The sequence below is a fragment of the Xyrauchen texanus genome, chromosome 49, assembly GCF_025860055.1.
Source record: "Xyrauchen texanus isolate HMW12.3.18 chromosome 49, RBS_HiC_50CHRs, whole genome shotgun sequence".
Taxonomy (NCBI): Eukaryota; Metazoa; Chordata; class Actinopteri; order Cypriniformes; family Catostomidae; genus Xyrauchen; species Xyrauchen texanus.
Window position 1 is genome coordinate 6,894,035 of NC_068324.1, and position 24,584 is coordinate 6,918,618.

A 24,584-nucleotide genomic window follows, 5' to 3' on the forward strand; every position below is an offset into this window, starting at 1 on the left:
AAGCAGAAGGTTGTCGGTTCGATCCCCGCAGCCACCACCATTGTGTCCTTGAGCAAGGCACTTTACTCCAGGTTGCTCCGGGGGGATTGTCTCCGTAATAAGGGCTCTGTAAGTCGCTTTGGATAAAACCTTCTGCCAAATGCATAAATGTAAACTATGCAAATGCACACAGAATTTAAGAACAAACAAAAGAAAAAGTGAACCCAGTCTTCTTCTTGCATGTCTTGTTCAAACAGGTTTCCCAAACACTCCCCCCATCTGTCATTGGTCGAAAAACAGATAGTCCAGTCTCAAAGGCTGATAGCACCATAGAGTCAAAGTGTTTACACTTTTCAGTGGAACCAACCTACCAATGGCTTACTTACAGTTGCCTCCACATAGGGCAAATTTTAAGCAAAGGACAGATTTTTTTTTTTACATATGGAAAAGACTCCAAATCTAATTGGGTTTGGATACTGCTTATTAAATTTGTATTACAACTCCTCACCTCTTCAAAACAAATCTCCAGAGATGAGGCTCTGACATTTGCAGTGATGCTCACTGGCAGATATTACCAACCTTACATAGATGACATGCCAACAAATAAACTGCTCGCTCCTGACATGACCTGAATAAATCAGGTATTCACATAGAAACACTCAAGAACCAAGACCCCACACACCAAAGACACAAAAGACATACTTGTGCAATAACAATGCCAATATGAGTGAATCATTTAGACTAACCCATATTTTCAAAACTATGTTGTAATTTAGAAAAACAACCCTATTTGAGCCAGTTCTTGATATAGCCTAACTTTATAGGTTCTTCAGAACAGCATCTTGGTTTCTTGGTTCTTAAAAGTAGTTACATAGTTTCCAAAGAACTAGAAAAAAGAAAGATCTTTAAGGAACTTAACAAGGTATCTGTGGTAGAGCTGTGTGTCTAATTTCAGTCTTTATGTTTAAGAGCGAGGACTCTAATAAGCTACATCTTCATGCGTCTCCATGTTGAATTTATGTTGTCTTTACATCAATGGGATCAGTTTAAACCAATTCTGTCAGATAACCTTATATTGCAACATTAAAAAAATGTTTAACAGATCAATTGTTTATGCACATTCCAGTCTCTGGAAATATATGAAACAATGCTGCAGTAAAACATTTTTTTTTAACTATTTGAATCTACATTAAGAAATCGTATTAGCATAATATCATGTAATGTTTAGTAGAAGGAGTTAGAAAACTACTCTGATAACATGAGGTGGAGGGTGCGTATTGTAAGTGTAGTTTTATATGAGGATTATGAATTGAAGATTAAAAGATTTAAGGTGATGTTACATGTAATATAAGTTCAGGCCAATCCATTCCGACTTTCCCAAAGAGAAAAGTACCAGCCAAACTCTCTCTCTAGGCGTGAATGCAAACATCCGAACCAACCAATAATGTGTACATGGTGCTATAACTATAAATATTTAAGCACAGGCCTGTTTGAACGGCTGAGATTCTCAACAGCAAGTGTATAAATATCGTTTTCAATGATTACATTATTATACAATCAATCTGAGATTAATCATATATGCAATAACAAGCATTGCATTCATGTATTTCTTTTTACTAGAGTTAAAATTGTACGGCTTTAATTTCCATATTGCAACCGTGTTTACATTAGGTTATGCATTCAAAGCGCATTATCCGATAAATAAATAGCCTAAGCCAGACCTATTAGATGAACATGGAGGGAAAATAATAGTATTTTAAAACTTTTTTCAACTTCCATTAAATATTGTTACTTTTATTTTCTCGCTCTGTTTGACATCCGACACCAACGGGGCCTCCGTAAAGAAAAAGACAAAAAAGAAAACATACAGACAACTACATGAACCTAAAACTCCGATCCAATACATCCAGTAGGAATCGGGAAAACAATTCGTTTTACAATTCCAGAATTCCAGTACTTCAAATCTTGGTTAACCACTTAACTAACGAAAATAACGCGAACTTTAAGTTTAGTTCACATCACCTCAACTATACGAAGACTTTACGCACAACCCTTGCTGCTGCATATGTAAAGTCCAATCTAAAAGTGTTTCATTTCAATATACCGTAAAGATTTGCGTGCTAGTAGAAATAATCACAATTACGCAAAACGACCGCGCGCGCTACATTCTTGCCCGCTTTGCACCGATAATCCTACGTGGTACTTTGTTTCACATTGTTCGTGGTGACTTCAACACATCCGAGTAGTAAAAAAACGCAACAAAAACGAATTTACTCACCGCGACTCACAGTCAGACTACACCAAAGCAGCAGTTCCAGCAATAAAATCTCCATCGCACGCGCCCCGGGCTTTACTTCCATAATCCCAGCTCCATTTCTTCGAGGTATTTGTGTTAGGAGAAAGTTTGGAGTCCGAGTTTAGGTCGATCAGTCGGTTCTTTTTTTTATTTTTTTTTTTCGTCCGTGAGTGCGACTCGTCCAGCCTACTGCGATAGTAGAGGAGGCACGAGGAGGGGAATGACTGACAGCGGAAACTCGTCGACGTCATCAAGTGGGATTGTGCCGCTCTGTGGCGCGTTCGACTTTCCAGACCATTAGAGTAGTCAAACGAATAAAAAGTAGTTTATTGTCATTTATCTCATGCGAACCTATAAAAGATATGTCAACACAAACACTTTAACGACATGCCGAGTAGACACGGGAAATAAATACAACTTGGCCTAATATTACCAATTAAAAATTAATAGCGATTTTATAAACAGATATGGCCAGTGTTGGGTGCAATGCATTACGAAGTAATTAACTACTGTAATTAAATAACTTATTCATTTAAAAAAGTAAAGTAAAAGATTACTCTTACATTTTCAGTAAGTTAACTACAGTTACTTCGTATGTAATTGTGTTGAATACTGTATAGACTACAGAACAATTCTATGTAAAACAATAGTGAATTTAAAATCAAAATGTAATGTCTAATGTTTAAAATATATGTTTTTCTAATTTAATGCTGCCCTCTTAAATTCTTTGGCCAGTTAATGAATAATTTATTTGATTTGATATGATATGATTTAGTTGAAAGAATTAAAAGAACAGTTTCTTGTCTATCCTTGTATTTGTATCAGTTAGCATCATACAAAGTCCAGTAAACATAAAAAAGCAAAATGTATATTTGGTGTGACCACCTTTCTCCTAGGTATACCTGGATACAGTTTTTCTTGGTTGTTGGCGGATAAGATGTTCCAAGCTTCTTGGAGAATTCACCTTCTGTCTATTTCGGCTGTCTCAATTGCTTCTGTCTCTTCATGTAATCTCAGACTGACTCGTTGTTCAGTGGGGGTCTCTATGGGGGCAATGCCATCTCTTGAAGAGTGCCCTGTTCTTCTATTCTATTCTATTCTATTCTATTAATCTATTCTGTTTGCAAAAGTCATGTTTGGGGTCTAAAATGTATTTTTCCTATTGACACACTAAAGCTGAATATATTAATAACCAACTTAATACAAATGGTTTTATGAAGCATCTTATGTGTCTAAAACATTTGCACATTACTGTAGAATAGAATATAATTGACTGAGCATGGTGGTTGAGGTCATGAGTTTGATTCTCAAAGAACATACTAGTAAAAATGTATACTTTGACTGGAAAATAAGGTGCTTTGATAAAAACATGTACCAAAGGCAGAATAAAATAGATTGAGTATCAGTAATGGAGCAAAATATCTGCCTAGGGTGGCATTACTACGGAACATATAGACTAATATTTGCATTTATGCATTTGGAAGATGCTTTTATTCAAAGCAACTTACAGTGCACTTATTACAGGGACAATTCCCCTGGAGCAACCTGGATTTAAGTGCTTTGCTCAAGGACACAATGGTGATGAATGTGGGGTTCGAACCAGCAACCTTCTGATTAACAGATATGTGCTTTAGCCCACTACGCCACCACCACTCCATAGTCTAATATGATTAATCTATATATGGCGATTTCTGATGCCTACTTAAGAATCCATAACATGTATAATATTTCCTCCCAGCATTGTTTATATTAATGTTTTGCAAGGTTGAATTTATACCCATCTGTGATGTAATAATTATGTTTTAATTTGTCCTTTTTTATGTAAAAATGAATGGTCTCATCTAGGGTGCCAAATGGGGTAGGATTGGCACTGATGGTCAGCAATATAATGCATTTATACCTATAATTTACCTGTTTTTCTTAGTCAGTGAAATAACTTTCAGAGAGATAGAAAAGGATAAAACCCGCTATAGTACTTGAATGACAAATACTTCTTTGTACTTTAAAAAACAAGAGTTTAAACATGCCAAGCTTGGCACAACTTTTCCTGTTAGTGAAAGCGCATGTTATACAAGAGTAAAATAGAATAATAATGCTAAATAATTTTGGCCACTTTCATGAGTCCTGAGATGCCGTAAACATCAAGAGTCAAACCAAAACCATGGCGGTGTGAAAGCATGCATTGGGTTGTATGGTAAAGTTCTGCAACAGGCTCCAAACCCTAAAGTGAAAGCATATGTGTGCCTTTGTGCGTGTGAGCAGAGCAGGCAGTAATTCCCGGCCCAGAGAAATATGCTGTAATGAAACCTGCCTTTTTACAGTCACCTGTACAAAATATTGTAGCTCTTGGCATTTCCTTTGATCCGGCGAGCACTATATTCACAAATAAAAAAATCACTTTCTCCATAGCCTGTTGTTTCTTTTAAATATTAGACTCTGTATTGATAAGTCCAAGAGTTAATGCAAGACATGTTTCTCATGTTACAGATGCCATCTGGAACAAATCCTCTTAAAACAAAGAGTTTATAGAGGCATCATGTCAATGTGCTTCGCACTAACCCTTTTGCCACTTTCCACCAAATATTCATAGTCAGGACTCCATTATTACAGTCTGAAGCAGTGGTGAAATATATGTCTGCCACTTAGTTACACAACCATGGAAAACAGGGAAATTCTGGAGAAAGATGTAGGCAATAAATGCCTAATAGCAAAGAATCAATACCACCTAATCAACGACACTGCCGTTTACTAATGATAGGCTCTTTGTTTTTTCTTGGAAACTCATCAACATTGTTCTCTTTAGGCATTAAGTAAAAATTGAGCATCTAAAGGCCAAAAGTTAGAGTGAGATTGAGAAAGCCTGAGACACTTCCTTGGGGAATTATGGAAATGTGGCCCTAAATATAAAATGTGGAAATCATAAGTAAAAAGAATGCTTTTTACTTTTAAAAGCCAGGTCAGATCAGCAACTAGTTACACAACCGTTTGTGTATCCACAGTTCAGAAGATAATGATGCACAGTGCTTTGTTAATAAAATCCACATTTCTTGTAATTATTGTTGTGTTTCCCCCTAAAACAAAACCGTCCCCTGGTGAGCTTGTTGTAAAGGTGTCGGCCCACCTTCCTTTCAACTCGTTATTTGCTTCCTTGCCAATTAAATTTCCAGACCTTTAAAATTAGACAATGTGCATCGCACGTTTCCAAGACGCAATCACTGGCCGACAGATGTGGCTTGCTTATGTGTGGCATCTTGTTTACTTCAAAGGCTCATTGATAGGCTCTTCTAATAAAACACTTTAAAACTCATGGGAAACATGGTGCACTGGGGTGCACTGGCTCCGTAAGAGAAATCAAGGCATTGGATCCCTTCAACTCAGGCAGCCTTAGAAGCCCAGATGGAATCTGCAGACATGTTTTTCATCCTAATTTTCTGTGCTTATTTTAAGGCAAAGTCTGCATAATGTTAAAACAGTGAATGGTAAAAATTTAAAAAAATAAAAAATAAAATTATAGGAATGTTCCAGGTTCAATGGAAGTTAAGATCAACTGACAGCAAAAATATTTTTGACACATCCCTCAAGAAAAAGAAACACTGTTACAGTAAGTTGCTTACAGTGGAAGTGAATGGGGTCAGTCCATAAATGACAAAATACAGTTTTTTTCTTATGTATAGCCACAAGACATACACATAATATATGTTCAATATATGTGATTTTAGTGTGATAAAATCGCTTACAGGTTCATCATACCAACAAAGTTACAATACTGGATTTAAAGCTGATGTATATAACTTTTTCCTATCACAGCTAAATATGCAGACACAACTATTAGTAAGCGATTCATAGTCTATTTTTCTTGAAAATTGTAAGCTCTTTGTTTCTGTGGTGCTAGGAATATGCATCTATTTGTTTTGAGTGACCTGCTTTTGTTTTAAAAAACAAAATAAACAAAAAGAAATTGAACAATGATTTTTTTTTTGTGGTAATCAACATTATGTCACAAATACTGTCAATTGGGCTTAACATGTACTGAACCTGGAGCATGCTTTTAAACATGCCGAGAGAAATATACTATTACTGTTAGCTGAAAGCATATTTCAGGGCATTTTTAGGTCATTTAAATTCTTGTCATTAGAGGGTCATCCTTTTCAAAATTCTGTATTCAACAGTTTAATTAAATTTATTAAAAGAAATGGTGTCTAATCAAATGAATTTGTTAACTTTAATCAAATGAAAACTTAAAATAATTTGAATTAATTACATTATTCAACATAACATTGCATTGTTTTTATCAAATGTAGTGCTTTTCTACAAAATCCTCACAGCACAATCCGAAACAACATATTTTTGGTCAAATGAAGTGCTGCACAATAGAACATTACAGATGTGACATATTGCTTTAATACATTATTATTTCATTGCATTAAACATGATCTTTTTCCTCTTTCATGTGTCCATTTAAACTGAGCTTTTATTTAGGCTTTTTTGTCTGTTTTTGATGGAAGTTTCTCACCTCCAGATGAGCAGTTTGCTACTTGTCACACTGTGATCTTTAAACGCCATTAAATAAATATAGCCAGTATGTGCTGCACGCTTCAGAGTGCTCTGCTCACTGTTAACTAATACACACATTCACACACCCAGAGGATGTGGGATGCTCATGATAAGGTGTTTTCAGCATATGGGTGGCCGACTTCACACATTCATATGCATGCTGCACAGTAAGGGTTCTAGCTTGTATGGTGCCCTGGGTTAAATCCGCTTCACAGAAATCATAGGGCCCTACATGTGGTAACGGAGGTATAAGCAGACTCTGATCATTGAATTATAGAAAATGAATTAAAATACAGAGGTGTAAAAGCTACATCACCTTCAGAGTATGAATTCTTTTTCAAAATAAGTCTGCAGTCCGACCGTCATCGTCATTTAAAGTTTACTCAATAAACTTTAGACATTTCAAATGTTTTTGTAGTTAACATTCAATCAGATGTTTTTTTATACTAAAATAATTTCCACAACAAATACTTATTTTCTAGGACATTAAGGTATTTTTCTCATTTTCCATGATTGGAAAACTGCTTTGCAAAATTCCAGGATTTCCAGGACACGTGGGATATTTGCAAGTTAGCCAAAATATTAAAAGGCATAAATCAACCAGTACAAAGAGTTGGTCTGTTCCACACACAAATCAATCTTATAGATTTTAGAAGACTTCAGATGTATCACACAAGTCCATTTATGTACTTAGTTTTTTCTGGTCCTTTTTGGAACTTGGCATTATAAATCACCATCTATTTTCCTTGTATGGAAAACAGAGGCTCAGACATTCTTCCACAAAGCTCCTATTGTGTTTTATTTAAGAATACAGGGTTTAACAACATAATGGTGAAAAAATTATGACAATTTTCATTTTTCTGAACTATGTACCATTTCTTCAATAAATGAACATGCAAGGGATGAATGACATATTCACATTCTGAAGAAATCTGATTTTGTGTGTGGTCTGTTTATCAATCACAGTTAAGTATATGGTGGCTAAAGCGTTGAGCTGGTAATCAGAAGGTCGCTGGTTCGAACCCCACAGCCACCACCATTGTGTCCTGGAGCAAGGCACTTAACTCCAGGTTGCTCCGGGGGGATTGTCCCTGCAATAAGTGCACCGTAAGTCGCTTTGGATAAAAGCGTCTGCTAAATGCATAAATGTAAAGTAAATATCTGGTCGATAGACATCTTATCCAATAAAAAAAAAAAGGACAAAGTGTAATGCTTTTCTTGCAAAGTATGTTTTATTTATTATTACATTTGTTTTTTACAGTGCATATATTAAGACTTACAAAATCAATTTGGCACATCAATCTTACCCAATCTCTTCTTTTTGATCACAAACACTAACATCATACTCTTTTCTTTGTCCCAGACACTAAATACACAATGGCTGAATTATTCCCTTGGCTTGACAGTAATGTGCTTCTGTGCCACAGTTCCTGGTTTGGCAAATAGTCTCCATTTCCACACAAGAAAAAAAAGAAAAAAGTTAAATGCATTATTAATTCATAACAAATCTTCGAAAGTTCCTGAACGGTTCTTACAAACATAAAAAAAAGGCAATCATCGCAGCCAAATTACTTAGCTGCAAATGAAACACAGAACATAACAGATATTAGAACAAGACAAAACGTTTCCAAATATTGCACTATGAATCCCTTGTAATGAAATTCGTTGAACGAAGGTTAAGGGCTTGGTTAATACTAAGGCTTGAGCCCCATGTGCCAAGGAATTACATGGAAACTAAATCTGCTTAAAAATAAAATCTGAAATAAAGATTCATACCATCAAACCAACTCACTGAATACATTTTGTATTTGAGCACCAGCTCGATTCCAATAATGGGAATAAAGGTGGTACAGGGCTTTTGAGCATTTGAAATGTGAGACAGTGCTACCAATTACAGCATTACAATGGGCCTTAATCAAGCTATATGGATTTTTTTTATTTCATGCAAATGAAAAGAAGGCTGCAGCTGTTAAATACAGTTGTTTCAATGGGGTGTAATGTTGAATATCTTGGGGTCCATAGTACAACCAATGCAACTTTGAAAATACACCAGTCGAATAAATTCCCAGGGGCCAAACAAATTACAAAATAATCCTGGAGACGTGGGTTGTGAAAATTAGATGTATGAAAATTCAACCCATTTATTGGACTGCATCCGTCCTTCATAGCCTCAATTTCATTTGTTTCAAATTAAATATGACATCTACCCCAAGTAAAGTCTATGGGCCTCAAACCACAAAGAAGTCAATGTGCTACAAAACCCTGAAAAACAAAACAAAACTAAGCTTCATACTGAAACGTAAGCCACCTCGTCACACCCCTGAATCGGCATACATTCCATTGATGAGATAGTCGACCTGAGTATAGTCATTCCGCTTGTAACTTTCATACGCTTGCTTGAGAAACAGCGCGACCGTGACCACAAAGAAAAGGAGGCCGAACAGAAGAACAGCCAGCAGAGAGCTGGTGTTCAACAGGTGACTGGTTAGAAAGTCTCCAGCCACTTCTACCATGACTTTGTCAGTCCTAACTTGGTCCCCTTTGGAAATGTCCTTAGGCAGTGTGAATGCCACAACTGTGGGGCTTGTTGAGGTTTTTGGCATGGTTGGCAATGGCTTGTCTTCTGAGGATGTTGAAACAGGAGGCGGTTGAGGTGGTGTTGTGGAAGGGGTGGGTGGAGGTATCGTAGGCACTGATGGTGAGATGCTGGCGGATGTTTTTGTCCCTGATGGTGAAGGTGAGGAAGGCTGTTTTGAAGTTTGTGCAACTGTTGGTGTGTTGGTTGTTATGCTGGTAGATATTGTAGAGGGATTAGTGGTAGTTGTGGGTGGTTTGGTTGTTGTTGTTGTTGTTGTTGTTGTTGTTGTTGTAGTAGTAGTAGTAGCAGTGGTTGTGGTGATAGTGGATGTCGTTACTGGTGTTGTTGGAATGGTAGTAGGTATGGGGATTTCTGAAGGAACTGCTGGTTTTGTGGAATCTTGGTCTGATGGGGTTGTCTGCAGTTTGGTGGTAGTGGATGGATTTGAGTGAACAGAAGAAGTGATGGAGGCCGAGACTTTAGCGGTAGGTACTGATTGAGGAGAACTGCTTGGAGAAGGATGAGAAGAGATGTGTCCAGATGATTGATGGAGAGGTGCCATTCCATTCTGAATATGGTCCACATACATGGAATCTGCGAAAGAAATGCATCAGGGGAAATGGTGACATCTGGTTTACATTTTAGGAAAAAACATGGCGGATCTTTCTTATACAATTTATTCATAAAGCATAAAAGCTGTATTAGTCGATCTTTACAAAAAACAAATTGCGGAGGAAGGACCAAAATTCTGCAGTTGTATACAATCGTGTCATGTAAGCGCTTTCGTCTGAAATTGAACCAGTTTATTTAAGTATTTTGAAAATACTAAAAGACCTAGATAATGTGATTGTAGCTTGGCTTTGTCCAACATGTAAACATTTAAGTGTTAGTTCACCCAAAAATGTTAATGCTCTCATCATTACCCTTGTACCATCTAAGATGTGCATGACTTTCTTCTGCAGAACACAAATTAAGAATTTTAGAAGAATATCTCAGCTCTGTAGGTCCATACAATGCAAGTGAATACAATGTCAGGCCTTTGAAGCTCCAAAAATCACACATAATCCATCAAACTCCTGTGGTTAAATCAATGTCTTCTGAAGTGATCCAGTAGGTTTTTGGCTCAGAACAGACCAAAATGTTAGTCTTTTTTCACTGTACATCTTGAAAGAAGTCTCCTTGGCGATCATGATTTCAAGCTCGATTGCACTTCCTATATCACCATCTAGTGCTCTACACATGCGTCAAGCACTAGGAAGTGTAATCAAACCTGAAATCATTATCGTGCACAGAGAATGCAACGGCAAGATGTACAGTGAAAAAGCAGTTACATTTTCATCTGTTCTCACCCAAAACTGACTGAATTGCTTGAGAAGACATTGATTTAAACACTGGAGTCATATGTATTACCTATAAGTTTACTTTATCTCCTTTTTGGCGCTTCAAATGGCCTGGCTACCATTCACTTGCATTGTATGGACCTATAAGATATTCTTCTAAACATCTTTTGTTTTTGGTTTCCTGATGAAAGAAAGTCATACATATATGGGATGGCATGAGGGCGAGTAAATGAGAGAATTTTCATTTTTGGGTGAACTATCCCTTTAAGGCCAAAACATACACTATGCAATAATGTGAAAGCAGAAGCTTTTTTTCTAGCCAAGCAAGCGTGATATTTGCATGTTTTGCATTCCAAAATGTGTCAGACTGCAATTCATAACACAATGCAAGTACATGCTGCATTTTCAATGTTGCCTCAAGGGGCACTATAGCGGACATCAGTATGAACTGTCCACTATTTTTGTCAGTTTTCTCTTTCAAGTAAATTACAGTCTTGGTGGAGCAACAGTTTAAAGAGAATATTGCAGAGTAAGTTGAAGTCAATATATTTATAGCAATGTACTTGAATAATAACAGATAGGTACAGACTTTTGAAGCTTACTCTGTCACACACACACAAACATTTTTATAATACATCAAAATATTAAGATGAAAGTTATAGATGCCATGTTCACACCTCGCTTTGTCAACCGGTTCTTTATTTTTGTGACATTTTCACAAGAGTTCTGGTCATTAGGCTGACAGCTTAGCAGATAACATTTTCCTTCATTATAGAAAGTCTTTGTGCAGACTTGAAGAGGAGGACCTGAAAATGAAGAATAAACAAGTCAACAAGACATGCTCATTGAAATAAAGTCTAAAATGCTTCTTGAAATAAGCCTTATTTGAAGCATTGGAGGTCTTGAAGTAATTTTTTTTATTTAGGTCACCAAAAATACATAAATACTAGTGATAGTGGAGGCAAATGCACATTAACCACTTTTGCTTGCAACTCTAAATCTGCTCTAGTTTTGAATATCCAGTTCTTAAACTTCCGAGTTACAATCAAAACTCCCATCCCAACAATGTGCGCTACTTAACCCCAAACTCAAGAGGACAAATAACCCAAACTATTTAACCAAGTTCGTAAAGACTAATATATTTTAGTTCACCTCTAAAAAGCTAAATAAAACCAAAAGTGAAATATGTTACACATCAACCTCACTTGTTTTCATTGGGCCAGAGATGTTCCCTAAATGCTCATTACTTGGATGTCGAACTGTAATTTCTGCGCTCTACCTTCTCCTGGAATTAACCACATCTGGGAAGAAAAACAGGCCTCGCCGCACCTTTTTTTGATCTTTTCCTAGCAACCATGTGTGCGTTAGGTACAGCACACCTCAACCTCCACATCCGTCTCCACTTTTCCCTATTCCCACTTCCCCTGATTACTTAACCAGGTGGGGTTCATAACGGAAAGCGGGGCCGTTGTGTTTGCACTGGCACTGCAGATTTCTCCAAAACACGCCCTTTCCCTTATTCTGGATTGAGCAAGTCAGCAATCATGCAGTTATTTTGCATTTAAAAGCTCCAGGTTAATCAATATGCATCCTCTCTGAAGTGAAAAATACTTGAATCATCTCTTGGTCAGCAATGACAAACAAAATCAAAACGCCAGGTGCATTGGCATGCATGAATTTTTTTCTCATTAAACATTTCTGCAGCTTTTTGAAGCCATTCTGGAGAGAGATGAAAGGTATCTGATGCAAAGGCAAAGATGCAAATGTACAGGATGTAAATGTGTAAAGAATACAGTGAAAAGAATATTGAGGGGGTAAATTGTATGTTTGAAATGTGGATGCTTGCAAAATATTTAATATTTTATGCAAAGCATGCCAATTATGTAATGCCCAAGTTTCCTGATTACAGGTACTTTTCTTCGATTTTACTCCCAGCCCAAAGGAAAAATCACCCTACTCTGTTTTAAAGGACCATTGGAAGGTTCCTTGCATCGAATATAGGCCTTAAAGAGATAGATCACTCAAAATAAAATGTTTTCATTATTTACTCACCCGTGTGTTGTTCCTAACCTGATTTTCTTTTTTTTGTGGAACACAAAAGATGATGTTAGGCCTCACTGTTCACTATCGCTGTTTGAAAAAAGATGCAATGAAAGTGAATGGGGTCCGAGACTAACACACTGCTTAACATCTAATTTTGTGTTCCACTGAAGGAATAAGATCATACGGGTTTGGAATCACATGTGGGTGTGCAAATGATGACAGAAAACTCATTTTTGGGTGAACTGTCCTACAAAAAAATGGAAGCGGAAAACCGAGGTCTCTGTGAAACCGAAAAGCACCTGGTCTAATTTCCGCCCCACTTTACAGTGGCCACAGGTCGTCCTATAGTATGTTTGGGCTTTCACATGTCAAAAACACACCATTCACCGCACTGGAATGTGGAATGCTTATGTATTTATAGCTCCCTGTCATTCCAAACATTTAAGAGTTCAAGATGGCATGGCGATTCTGACCTGCGCCGTGAGCTGCAGGGAAACTCAATACCGACGGTGTACGTGTGTGTGTGTGTGTGTGTGTGCCACTGGGTGGGGGCTGGTGGACGTGAAGAGGCAGGGCCGACCATTCTACCCCTGAACACAAAGCCAACGTGGCACGGGGTCATTTCTGCTGTCTGCGGAATCTCTATTACAGAGGTGGCGAGACAGACAAGTACAACGTGTGTGGCCAAAGCGAGAGGGAAAAAAAAGAAGTGTTTTAATTAAAAAAAAGAGCATGTCTTGACGAAGACTGGAGAAGGGTACGGCCCGCTTAAGCAGAGCTTGGCTCATAAGCAGAACAGCCTGGCCCAGGCCTCCCTTTCATCTTAAATGTGAAACACATGACCCCCTTTGAAAGCACACACCCTTCAAGAAAAATACGTGATGTATAAAAGACAAACAAAACACATGGCTTCACTTGTTTGAAAAAATATGATATTCCGCAGGTACCCTGTTTTAGCTCTGAAGATAGCATGCAGATTGTATTTCAATCTGAAGCCCTCTAAGACAAAAAAAATAAAACGATGAGCTAGCAAGGCTGTTTTAAATGGAATATTCCAGGTTCCATACAAGTTAAGCTCAATTGACAGCATTTGAGGTGTAATATTGATTACCACAAAAATCTTTTTGAGTCGTCTCTCCTTTTCTTAAAAAAAAAAAATAAAACATCTGGGTTACAATGAGGCAATTACAATGGAAGTGAATGGGGCCAATCTGTAAATGTTTAAATACTCACTGTTTCAAAAGTATAGTCACAAAACAAAAACAATCTGATTGTTAACATGATTTCAGAGTGATAAAACCACTTACTAAACTTTTTTGTGTAAAGTTATATCCAATTTTACAAACTGTCTGCCATTACAATGTAATGTCAACAAACCCTAAAACGACTATAAGAATGATGATTGAAACAACTTTACAGCTCAAATAATACATGAGATTTAACAGAAGAATGTAGGTGCTTACACATAAAATTTTCACATTTCTGCCTTTAAACCCTCTGAAAATTGTCCCCATTCACTTCCAATTGTTAAGTGCCTCACTGTAACATTTTTAAAGAAAAGGACAGACAGGTCGAAATTAGTTATTGTGGTAATCATCATAAGGGCACAAATGCTGTCGACTGAGCTTAACTTGTATTGAACCTGGAATATTCCTTTAACCCTTGGAAACAGAGGAATGGCATCCAAAAATCTGTCCATTTAATTAGTTTTTTTTGTCTCACTAATGTCTGTTCTACTGGCAAATGCTGTCTTGAGTATATCAAACAATGGAATATGATGGTGATGATATTCTATTGTTTGACATACTTCAATACAAGCTCAATCAACAGCATTTGTGGCATAATATTGACTTCTACAAAAACTATTTCAAACTGCCCCTTGTTTGTCAAAAAAGGAAGAGAAAAAAGGGGATACTGTATGGCATTTAAAACAAAAGTGAACAGGGCAAGTCTATGCATGTTAAAATACACTCGGTTTCAAAAGTATAGCCATAAGACGTAAACAACATACACGTTACCATAATTGTAGTGTGCTAAAATCACTTACTAATCTTTTCTGTGTAAAGTTCTATCCAATACTCTTACAGGGTTCTGTTGTCATGACAATGAAGTTGTATTATTGGATCACTCTAGACAGATACGTTTAGTAAGTGATTATCATCACACTAAAATAATGTTAACCTGTATAATGTTTACTTCTTGTGGCAATACTTTTGAAAAAAATATACATTTTAGCATTTATAGACTGGCCCCATTCACTTTCATTTTAAGTGCCTCACTGAAACCTGGATTTATTGCTTTTTTACAGAAAAGGAAGCTAAATCAAACAAATCTGTCAATTTAAGCTTTCTGTCTGCATAACGTCTTTCTTTCATGTTCTACTGTTGAAAGATACTTAAAGTAACCAAACATTTTAATTCTCATAATTTACTCACCCTCATGCCATCCCAGATGTGTATGACTTTCTTTCATCTGCACAACATAAATTATGACTATGATTTGATATAATACCCACACCTATAATACCACTTCTGAAGATATTGATTTAAACACAGGAGTCTTATGGATGACTTCTATGCTGACTTGTGTTGATATTTTTTGAGCTTCAAAATTGTGACACCCATTCACTTGCATTGTATAGACCAAAAGAGCTAAACAATTATTCTAAAACATCTTCATTTGAGTTCAGCAGAACAAAGTCATGAGAGAATTTCTATTTTTGGGTGAACTATTCCTTTAAGTAAATCTAACAATAGAATATATTGGTGACTTTATCAGGTCACATTTTTAAACTTCATTTTTTGTTAAAGTAGTTAGACATGACCTTTATCCCAACATGCTAGCAAATACTCAAAAAAGAGCTGCTTACTATGAGATGAAAACAGAAGGTAAAGAAACAAGAACAGAATATACAGTCTGTGATATTCAATAGTAAATATATATATATATATATATATATATATATATATATATATATATATATATATATATATATATATATATATATATATATATATATATATATATACACACACACACACACATACATACATACATACATATATATGTATATGTATATCCAACAATTTAAGCACTCTACTAAAGGGTTATTTAAAATGTACTAAAGATAGCCTTACACAATGTCAGGTTACATTTTTCCGGGCCTTGCACAGTCCGATAAGACACTACACTGAGGTTATCATCCAATTGGTTAGACACACATGGAAGCACATGGAACCCCAGGATGGGCAGCAGGATCAGGATGGGGTGGACTGCCATGATCACATGAGAGACTGAGCTCATAATGTGAGAGAGGGGCACATTTCCAACATCTGTGGGATAAAGTCAATCAATTAAAAAAAACTGTAATATAATACACCAAAACCATGTATCATTTTCGATAGAAAGGATAGATAGGTAGACAGACAAGACTTCCAAGGTGTCAGAGAAACAAGTCAGATTGAATCCAAGACTGACTCAAGTATGCCATCTAGTATAAATTCCAAGACACTACAAAGATAAGTTACATTTTTTCTGTGATACCTTAAAAACAACAAATACAAGAATTTTAAACTGAACATTAAAATAGATTAAAAATACAACTGGAGTCAAAATGTTGGCATATCTTAAAGTTAGCTTTAAATGTAGTTTTTTTTTGTAAGGTGCTCCCATTCACAAGGACTCACCTGTTCTAGAGGCAAATTCACACTGCTTTGGACTTAAGTGTTCATATTGCACCTGATTTGTTGCAGTTACACAGACATGGTTGAGAATAAGAAAGTTACCAAAGTGAATAAATAGGCTTTGGGTGCAGCACTTAAATTACTGCCACACCCCTTTGCACATTGGTTACTGACAGCACTGCAAACAGCACCGAAGGGCTCATTAAACCTGTTCCAGGATGTAGAGATCATATGACTTCAATCTAGTTTGGAACAAAGGAATAAAACTCACTCAGAAGTAAAGTAGATCCACGGATGGTCCTTCCGAAGAGAACTGGAGTAAAACACAGTACAACAATAAAAAACGGATGTTTACATAACTATACAAAGAGGGCAAAGTTCAAATAAAAGCAAAATAATCTTCAGATATTATTACAGCTGTTCCTGCTACATGCGATTATGTTATTTAAGGCACACATTATGCTGATTGTCATTCCCCACGGTTTATAATTTTAACATATCAAATAATCAAGCCCAATTTCTTAAAATTCCTATGTGAGTGAACTCTAAATCAATTAGGTCACTTAAGCCATTATTAGGGTTATGTATGTCAGTTATGAGGCGTGTAACGACAACAAACAGGGACATTGTTGTTTACAAAGAAACACGTGTTCTATAAAATCACAATTTTAAATTCTACACAAACATTGTTTTTTTTTTTTTCAGAAAAACAACTTTCCCCACCCATATTATATATTGAATACACTAATTAAAAAATGACTTACACGTGCACTTGAATTATGCACGAGAAGCTTAACGCATGTGGTGTCAGTTATACAATTAATCTAAAATATAAACTTGATAGTTTTGTACAAACTGCCAATTAAAATATTTCCCACATTAACACTCAAACTTTGTGTAGATGTGAACAGCAGCGTTTGAAACAGTTACCTTAACAAACCAGCAGAAAAACAGATCCGTTACAGCCGTTTTCGAGCGCATTCAATTTAATACTCTAACATTCTTCATGAAGTGTGTGTTTAATGTTACTCCCCTGTCACATAATATTTTAAATCGACAAAGTAGCAGCTAGCTGACAGACACGACGCCAGGGTGATGTGACAGGAGGAGGCGGTGCAGGACGTCCGGTTCAAGGAACGTTGATATCTGACAGGATGTCAAAATAAAAGTTATTCACTTTATTTATTTATTAAATTTATTTTTAGACGTTTGCGGAATATTCCTGTTAAAGCTGTCGAACTCGAGTTGGAAATCTTTGATCTACATTTAATAGAAAAACTAAGCACAACACATATAGTGTATATGGCGGCCAAAAGGTTGGAATAATGTACAGATTTTGCTCTTATGGAAATAAATTGGTACCTTTATTTACCAAAGTGACATTCAACTGATCACAATGTATAGTCAGGACAATAATAACGTGAAACATTTATATTACAATTTGAATAAATAAATACAAATCTGTGTAATATTTCAATTGTAAACTTGCACTGAATGTATTTTTATTTTCTAGTCTTGGACTTGCGCGTTCATCATGGACTTTTATAATGAAACCATAAGCCACGTGAAAGGGAAGTACTTATTGTCGAATGTTTTTATTTACAAGAAAAAGCTTTGCGAATCAACCCCTTTTTACCCGACATTATACATTTAAACGAAAACAAGTATGATCAAGGCTATTCTCATTTTTAACAACCATGGGAAACCAAGACTCATTCGTTTCTACCAATATTTCGTAAGATCATCCAATAAAAAGACACGTACACTGAATTGAACACGAGCTGTTGTATTCTTTCTCTGCTATTGGGTGACTGTCAGCGGATTATGTGTTGTTATAACATAATTTAACGAGTTGTATCTACAAAAATCTTGTTACACAAACAATTTTAGCTTCACACATTGTTATAATTGTCAAATGTCATGTTTTATGAACAGAAAGCAATCTTATTGTATATTATTATATTTCCAGCCTCTCATTAGCTAAAACCAGCATAAAATGTCAGATTAATATTATTATTATGTAATGCGCGTTATTTTTGTGTATATATGTATAGGCCTACTCATGATTTTAATTATGTTAATACAATATTGTCTGTGGTGTATACTGTAATTATTTAATAGCCCCTCTGTTCATATATTTTTAATTAAGGTATAAAACAAAGTCAAAATCCATATATAATAAAATACATTTGAATCAATTTATCATTTATTGTCTTTCAGGCAGAAGACATGCAGCAGCAAATTATTAGGGAGACTTTTCATCTGGTGTCCAAAAGAGATGATAACGTCTGCAATTTTCTGGAGGGTGGAAGGTGACTGATGGGTTTTGCACACACACACACACACACACACACACACACACACACACACACACACACACACACACACACACACACACACACACACACACAAGTTATTTATTGTAGTTTTCCTTCCTATTTTTTAGTTTAATTGGAGGTTCGGACTACAAGCTGATCTACAGACACTATGCCACTTTGTACTTTGTGTTTTGTGTGGACTCATCAGAGAGTGAGCTAGGGATTCTTGATCTTATTCAGGTAAATATACTGCAGTTTTCATGCTCTAGTTAGTACTACCCTACATCCACAAGAGGGTGTTTAACATCTGCCATATTACATTTATACTCCCCCATAAGTAAGAGTAGTGTACAGATAATACAATACATTTTAAAGACAATTAATTGATTTTGTTTTTTGTAAGATGAAGACTTCTGATCAGTTATTAATTGTGTAAACATTTAATGTACAGGTGAAACTCGAAAAATTAGAATATTGTGCAAAAGTTCATTAATTTCAGTAATTCAACTTAAAAGGTGAAACTAATATATTATATAGACTCATTACAAGCAAAGTAAGATATTTCAAGCCTTTGTTTGATATAATTTTGATGATTATGGCTTACGGCTTATGATAACCCCAAATTCAGAATCTCAGAAAATTAGAATATTGTGAAAAGGTTCAGTATTGTAGGCTCAAAGTGTCACACTCTAATCAGCTAAACACCTGCAAAGGGTTCCTGAGCCTTTAAATGGTCTCTCAGTCTGGTTCAGTTGAATTCACAATCATGGGGAAGACTGCTGACCTGACAGTTGTGCAGAAAACCATCATTGACACCCTCCACAAGGAGGGAAAGCCTCAAAAGATAATTGCAAAAGAAGTTGGATGTTCTCAAAGTGCTGTATCAAAGCACATTAATAGAAAGTTAAGTGGAAGGGAAAAGTGTGGAAGAAAAAGGTGCACAAGCAGCAGGGATGACCGTAGCCTGGAGAGGATTGTCAGGAAAAGGCCATTCAAATGTGTGGGGGAGCTTCACAAGGAGTGGACTGAGGCTGGAGTTACTGCATCAAGAGCCACCACACACAGACGGGTCCTGGACATGGGCTTCAAATGTCAAACGTCTTACCTGGGCTAAAGAAAAAAAGAACTGGTCTGTTGCTCAGTGGTCCAAAGTCCTCTTTTCTGATGAGAGCAAATTTTGCATCTTATTTGGAAACCAAGGTCCCAGAGTCTGGAGGAAGAATGGAGAGGCACACAATCCAAGATGCTTGAAATCCAGCGTGAAGTTTCCACAGTCTGTGTTGGTTTGGGGAGCCATGTCATCGGCTGGTGTTGGTCCACTGTGCTTTATTAAGTCCAGAGTCAACGCAGCCGCCTACCGGGACATTTTAGAGCACTTCATGCTTCCTTCAGCAGACAAGCTTTATGGAGATGCTGACTTCATTTTCCAGCAGGACTTGGCACCTGCCCACACTGCCAAAAGTACCAAAACCTGGTTCAATGACCATGGTATTACTGTGCTTGATTGGCCAGCAAACTCGCCTGACCTGAACCCCATAGAGAATCTATGGGGCATTGCCAAGAGAAAGATGAGAGACATGAGACCAAACAATGCAGAAGAGCTGAAGGCCGCTATTGAAGCATCTTGGTCTTCCATAACACCTCAGCAGAGCCACAGGCTGATAGCATCCATGCCACGCCGCATTGAGGCAGTAATTAATGCAAAAGGGGCCCAAACCAAGTACTGAGTACATATGCATGATTATACTTTTCAGAGGGCTGACATTTCTGTATTTAAAATCCTTTTTTTTTATTGATTTCATGTAATATTCTAATTTTCTGAGATTCTGAATTTGGGGTTTTCATAACTGTAAGCCATAATCATCAAAATTATATCAAATAAAGGCTTGAAATATCTTACTTTTCTTGTAATGAGTCTATATAATGTATTAGTTTCACCTTTTAAGTTGAATTACTGAAATTAATGAACTTTTGCACGATATTCTAATTTTTCGAGTTTCACCTCTATTTATTAACTTGTATGTGTAATTTGCTACTGCAGGTATTTGTGGAAACCCTGGACAAATGCTTTGAGAATGTGTGTGAGTTGGACTTAATCTTTCACATGGATAAGGTTAGTTTTTACCCTATTACTCATGTATTATTGAACTTCTAATCCAGCTTTATCATCTTTTACTTTTTCATTTTCATGCATTGTTATTATTTCATAGTGTCTTAGACAACACTACCCCATTACATAAAAGGTGAACATTATGCTGTTAAATTCCCCTGGCGGTAAATAATAAGAGGGCAGAGGCTGAGATATATTGTGGTTTCTCTCAATATAAGAGAAAGAGTGGAGGGTCAACTGTAGGTCACAATATCCAGTCTGATAATAGCCATTTTGTTAAATCATGGCACCATCTTAAAATTCCCTACTGATAGAAATGTGCGCATTATTGCCTTCATTAGTGTGTTATCTATTCAGTTATACAATTTTATGAGTGGAAACAGTATTGAAAAGTTATAATCCAAGGATTTACGGTAAATGGACACAGATGTTTTTAAATATTCCGTTCTCTTTAAGTTATATGTAACATGTTTGATAAAATGTACCATTGTGTATTTTTAAAGATATGGAGGTCTCTCTGTTTCACGCTCTGATTCCTACAGCAAAGCTGTTTGGTGATAAATATTTCATGTAGCCTATTGTGTTCCTTACTCAGACAATGATACAAAGTGGTTCTAGTGTTAAATAAAGATCCAGCCGAACTGGATTCTGATGGTCTTGAATGTTTGATTTAAGGTTTGTTGTTAATTTCAGGTACATTACATTCTCCAGGAAGTTGTCATGGGAGGTATGGTGCTGGAAACGAACATGAATGAAATAGTTGCGCAAGTGGAGCTGCAGAACAGGATGGAGAAATCAGAGGCGAGTTCACATTTACAAGAAGCTGTCGGGAGTCAATCCAGTTCAGTTTGAATACAACAACATTAAGTCACTTTTTACCTTTAGTGTTGTGCAATAATGTAGCCTGATACCAAAAAGAAAGAAGCATTTGTAGATTAAAAGTAGTGTTAAATACTACACATTAACTTGATCTTAAACTGCATGTTTGGCACAGAGCTTTGAGTTTGTTTTGTACATTTAATTTGTAGGTCACATTAGGACACTTACTCAAAAGTAAAAGTTGTCCATCTGTCTTGTTTAGTTTTAGTGTAATGTCTTGGTTTTTCCTGCATATATTTTGGCTGTGAGAATAGGTGAAGAGCCTAAAACGATATATGATAGTGGTGAAAGGTGTCTTGGCCTGTATCAGTGGTTCACGGTCAGTGTGTTTCAGATATTCTATCTGAAAGCTGTGCAATCAATAATGTTTGACAACACTAGACATATTTGAAAGCATGACACTAACTTTTTTAAATTGAGGAAGCGTTACCTAATACAGTACACTGCACAGGGGTGACAAAAAAATCAGAATCAGAATCTGGGCACCATGTTTGGAAGGATACTAGAAAAGGTTGGTGGTGCAGTGTACTGTGGCCTTGAAAAAATAGCTCACACAAAAATTAAAATTCTCTCATCATTTACCTACCCTCATGCCATCCCAGATGTGTATGACTTGCTATCTTCTGCAGAACACAAACAAAGATGTTTAGAAGAATATCTCAGCTCTGTAGGTCCTCACAGTGCAAGTGAATTGTAGCCAGAAGTTTGAAGCTCCAAAAAAGCCCATAAATGTTGCATAAAAGAAATCTATAAGACTCCAATGTTTAACTACTCCATTAAAATACATTTTCATCTGCCTTAAGTCATTGTTTATAATATCTACTTTGTACTGTACTCTGCTAGACTGTACTGAACATTGTACATTTTGTGTGTTTGTTGGTTTTTTCTTTTTTAGGGTGGACTGTCTGCAGCACCAGCACGAGCTGTCTCGGCAGTGAAAAACATGAACCTCCCTGAAATACCCCGTAACATCAATATCGGAGACATCAATATAAAAGTGCCCAGTCTTTCCCCATTTTGAGGCTGCATGTTACTTATCATTACCTGTATGTTCTTTGTTGTTATTGGATGCTGAGCTTCAATGCCATACATACCGATACCCTGAAGCCATTTATGGACTCATAACTGACCATAGTCAGCAGGATTTTTAAACCCTGAGGACCTACATTTCATTTTAATTTTGTTGAAAGCACACTACTGGGTCCAAAAATGTATAAAATAACCTCTCATTTCAAACTTTGGTTTATAGACAAACCATTTTTCAAGTTTTGATTGTAGAATTGTTTTGTATTTTGTCTGTGATGTAGCAACATTCCATTGCATTGTTTGATTTCCGTGTTTTCTGCAATATTCCAACCACTAAAACTGTAAATGTTACACATGTATTATTTAAATTGTATCATTAAAATAATGTTTTTGTCCAATCTTGTTCATTCTTAAAGGGATAGTTCACCCGAAAATATCACCCTCATCCTCATGACACCCCAGATGTGTATGACAAACTAAGATTTTGAAGAATATCTCAGCTCTGTAGGTCCATACAATGCAAGTGAATGGTGATCAGAACTGCATAGCTCCAAAAATCACATAAAGGAAAAATAAAAGTAATCCATTTGAGTAAAAAAATAACTTCCACCTATAATATTGCTTTTGAAGGTACTGAACCACTGGAGTCTGGTATGTTTTCTTTATGTGATTTTTTGGGCTACAAAGGACTGGTCACCATTCACTTGCATTGTATGGACTTTCAGAGCTGAGATATTCTTCTAAAACTCTTTGTTTGTGTTCTGCTGAAGAAAGAAACTCAAAGACATCTGATATTGGATGAGGGTGAGTAAATGATGAGAGAATTTACACCATTTCAAAGAGGTTGTTTCTAATTTACTCAATGCATTATTCGTGTTTGTGAACTTCTAATTTGAAAATGTATTTGCCAAGTTTTACTTCCTTTTTTGCATTGTGGTCATTTCATTGTAACTTGACATATGACCTCATTAGAATTGTATGAGGGTGAGTAATTGTGGAGAGGAGGTGGAAGAGAGAGATATCATGGTGAGTAAAAATTACGCCACCAATTTATTTCCCCACCATTTCGGAGAATTAAAAAATAATTATTTGGACGCATATTTTACGAGTATTTCATTTTTGCTACTGTTTTTATTCACATGTTTTTCAACCATCCTTTACTGATTTTTGAAGCATCCATATCTTCTGCTGCTGTATTTGAACAGTTCAGTCTCACTTAAGATTAATGAAAATCCCTTAAAAAAAAGAAAAGTGTGTTAGATTTGAAATGATAATACATACAGTATACTCTTGAATTATAAAACAAAGCATTAGACACTTTTTGGTTGCCAAACACTAGTGGAACATTTCATAGTTAATGTGATGAACTACACATGTGGTAAATATATATTTATTTATCTAAGCAAATGAAATCAAAACATTTGATATGTGACCTAAGTGTCAATTTCCAGAACTAACATTGTACCTTATTGTATTTTGGAGATACATTGGAAATACACACACAAAGGCACATTCTTTCTTCATATACAGTTGTATCACCTATTTCATAAACTTCACATGAACTTTAGTTACAAAACATATATATATATATACTGTATATTTGAACTTGATATAAATTATACATGTAACATCACTAATCCAAGATATAAAAAAATGTATATGTGCATTTGCACTGATTACTTAAAAAAATAATATAACCTAAGGTCTGTTTCATGCATGGCAGCTATGCATCAGCATATTTTTGACAAATCACGATTGTGACCATTAACAACCTCACC

General features: G+C 36.1%; 3 protein-coding genes across 3 annotated transcripts in view; 1 reads left to right on the forward strand and 2 right to left on the reverse strand.

The window, feature by feature from the left end:
* The window catches only part of LOC127640236 (low-density lipoprotein receptor-related protein 5-like), a 66,032-nt gene extending 63,554 nt beyond the window's left edge, over positions 1–2,478 (reverse strand). Inside the window, exon 1 of the mRNA XM_052122688.1 lies at positions 2,258–2,478. Within this exon, the coding sequence (XP_051978648.1) occupies positions 2,258–2,339 (82 nt within the window). The 5' untranslated portion in view covers positions 2,340–2,478. The remainder of the gene's footprint in view (positions 1–2,257) is intronic.
* Positions 2,479–8,047: 5,569 nt separating this feature from the next.
* Positions 8,048–17,569, reverse strand: LOC127640524 (uncharacterized). Its single transcript, XM_052123139.1, has 5 exons — positions 17,404–17,569; positions 16,745–16,786; positions 15,928–16,122; positions 11,425–11,553; positions 8,048–10,001 (listed from the first exon to the last, which is right to left on the reverse strand). Exons 3-5 carry the CDS (start codon positions 16,091–16,093, stop codon positions 9,142–9,144), a joined length of 1,155 nt encoding a protein of 384 aa, XP_051979099.1. The 5' UTR covers positions 16,094–16,122; positions 16,745–16,786; positions 17,404–17,569; the 3' UTR covers positions 8,048–9,141.
* Positions 17,570–18,047: 478 nt separating this feature from the next.
* Positions 18,048–23,898, forward strand: LOC127640554 (AP-3 complex subunit sigma-2). Its single transcript, XM_052123176.1, has 6 exons — positions 18,048–18,208; positions 18,694–18,785; positions 18,920–19,031; positions 20,833–20,904; positions 21,595–21,702; positions 22,676–23,898. The coding sequence occupies exons 1-6, from the start codon at positions 18,140–18,142 to the stop codon at positions 22,799–22,801; spliced, it is 579 nt and encodes a 192-aa protein (XP_051979136.1). The 5' UTR covers positions 18,048–18,139; the 3' UTR covers positions 22,802–23,898.
* The last annotated feature ends 686 nt before the right edge of the window (positions 23,899–24,584 follow it).

Coding starts and splice junctions, on each gene's coding strand:
- LOC127640524 (XM_052123139.1), bottom strand. CDS start 16,093: ATGAGCTCAGTCTCTCATGTGATCATGGCAGTCCACCCCATCCTGATC. Junction 11,554..15,927: donor AAAATGTAACCTGACATTGT/GTAAGGCTATCT, acceptor CTTCATTTTCAG/GTCCTCCTCTTCAAGTCTGC. Junction 10,002..11,424: donor GAACCGGTTGACAAAGCGAG/GTGTGAACATGG, acceptor TTTCTTTCGCAG/ATTCCATGTATGTGGACCAT.
- LOC127640554 (XM_052123176.1), top strand. CDS start 18,140: ATGATCAAGGCTATTCTCATTTTTAACAACCATGGGAAACCAAGACTC. Junction 18,209..18,693: donor TTCGTTTCTACCAATATTTC/GTAAGATCATCC, acceptor ATTGTCTTTCAG/GCAGAAGACATGCAGCAGCA. Junction 20,905..21,594: donor TAATCTTTCACATGGATAAG/GTTAGTTTTTAC, acceptor TGTTAATTTCAG/GTACATTACATTCTCCAGGA.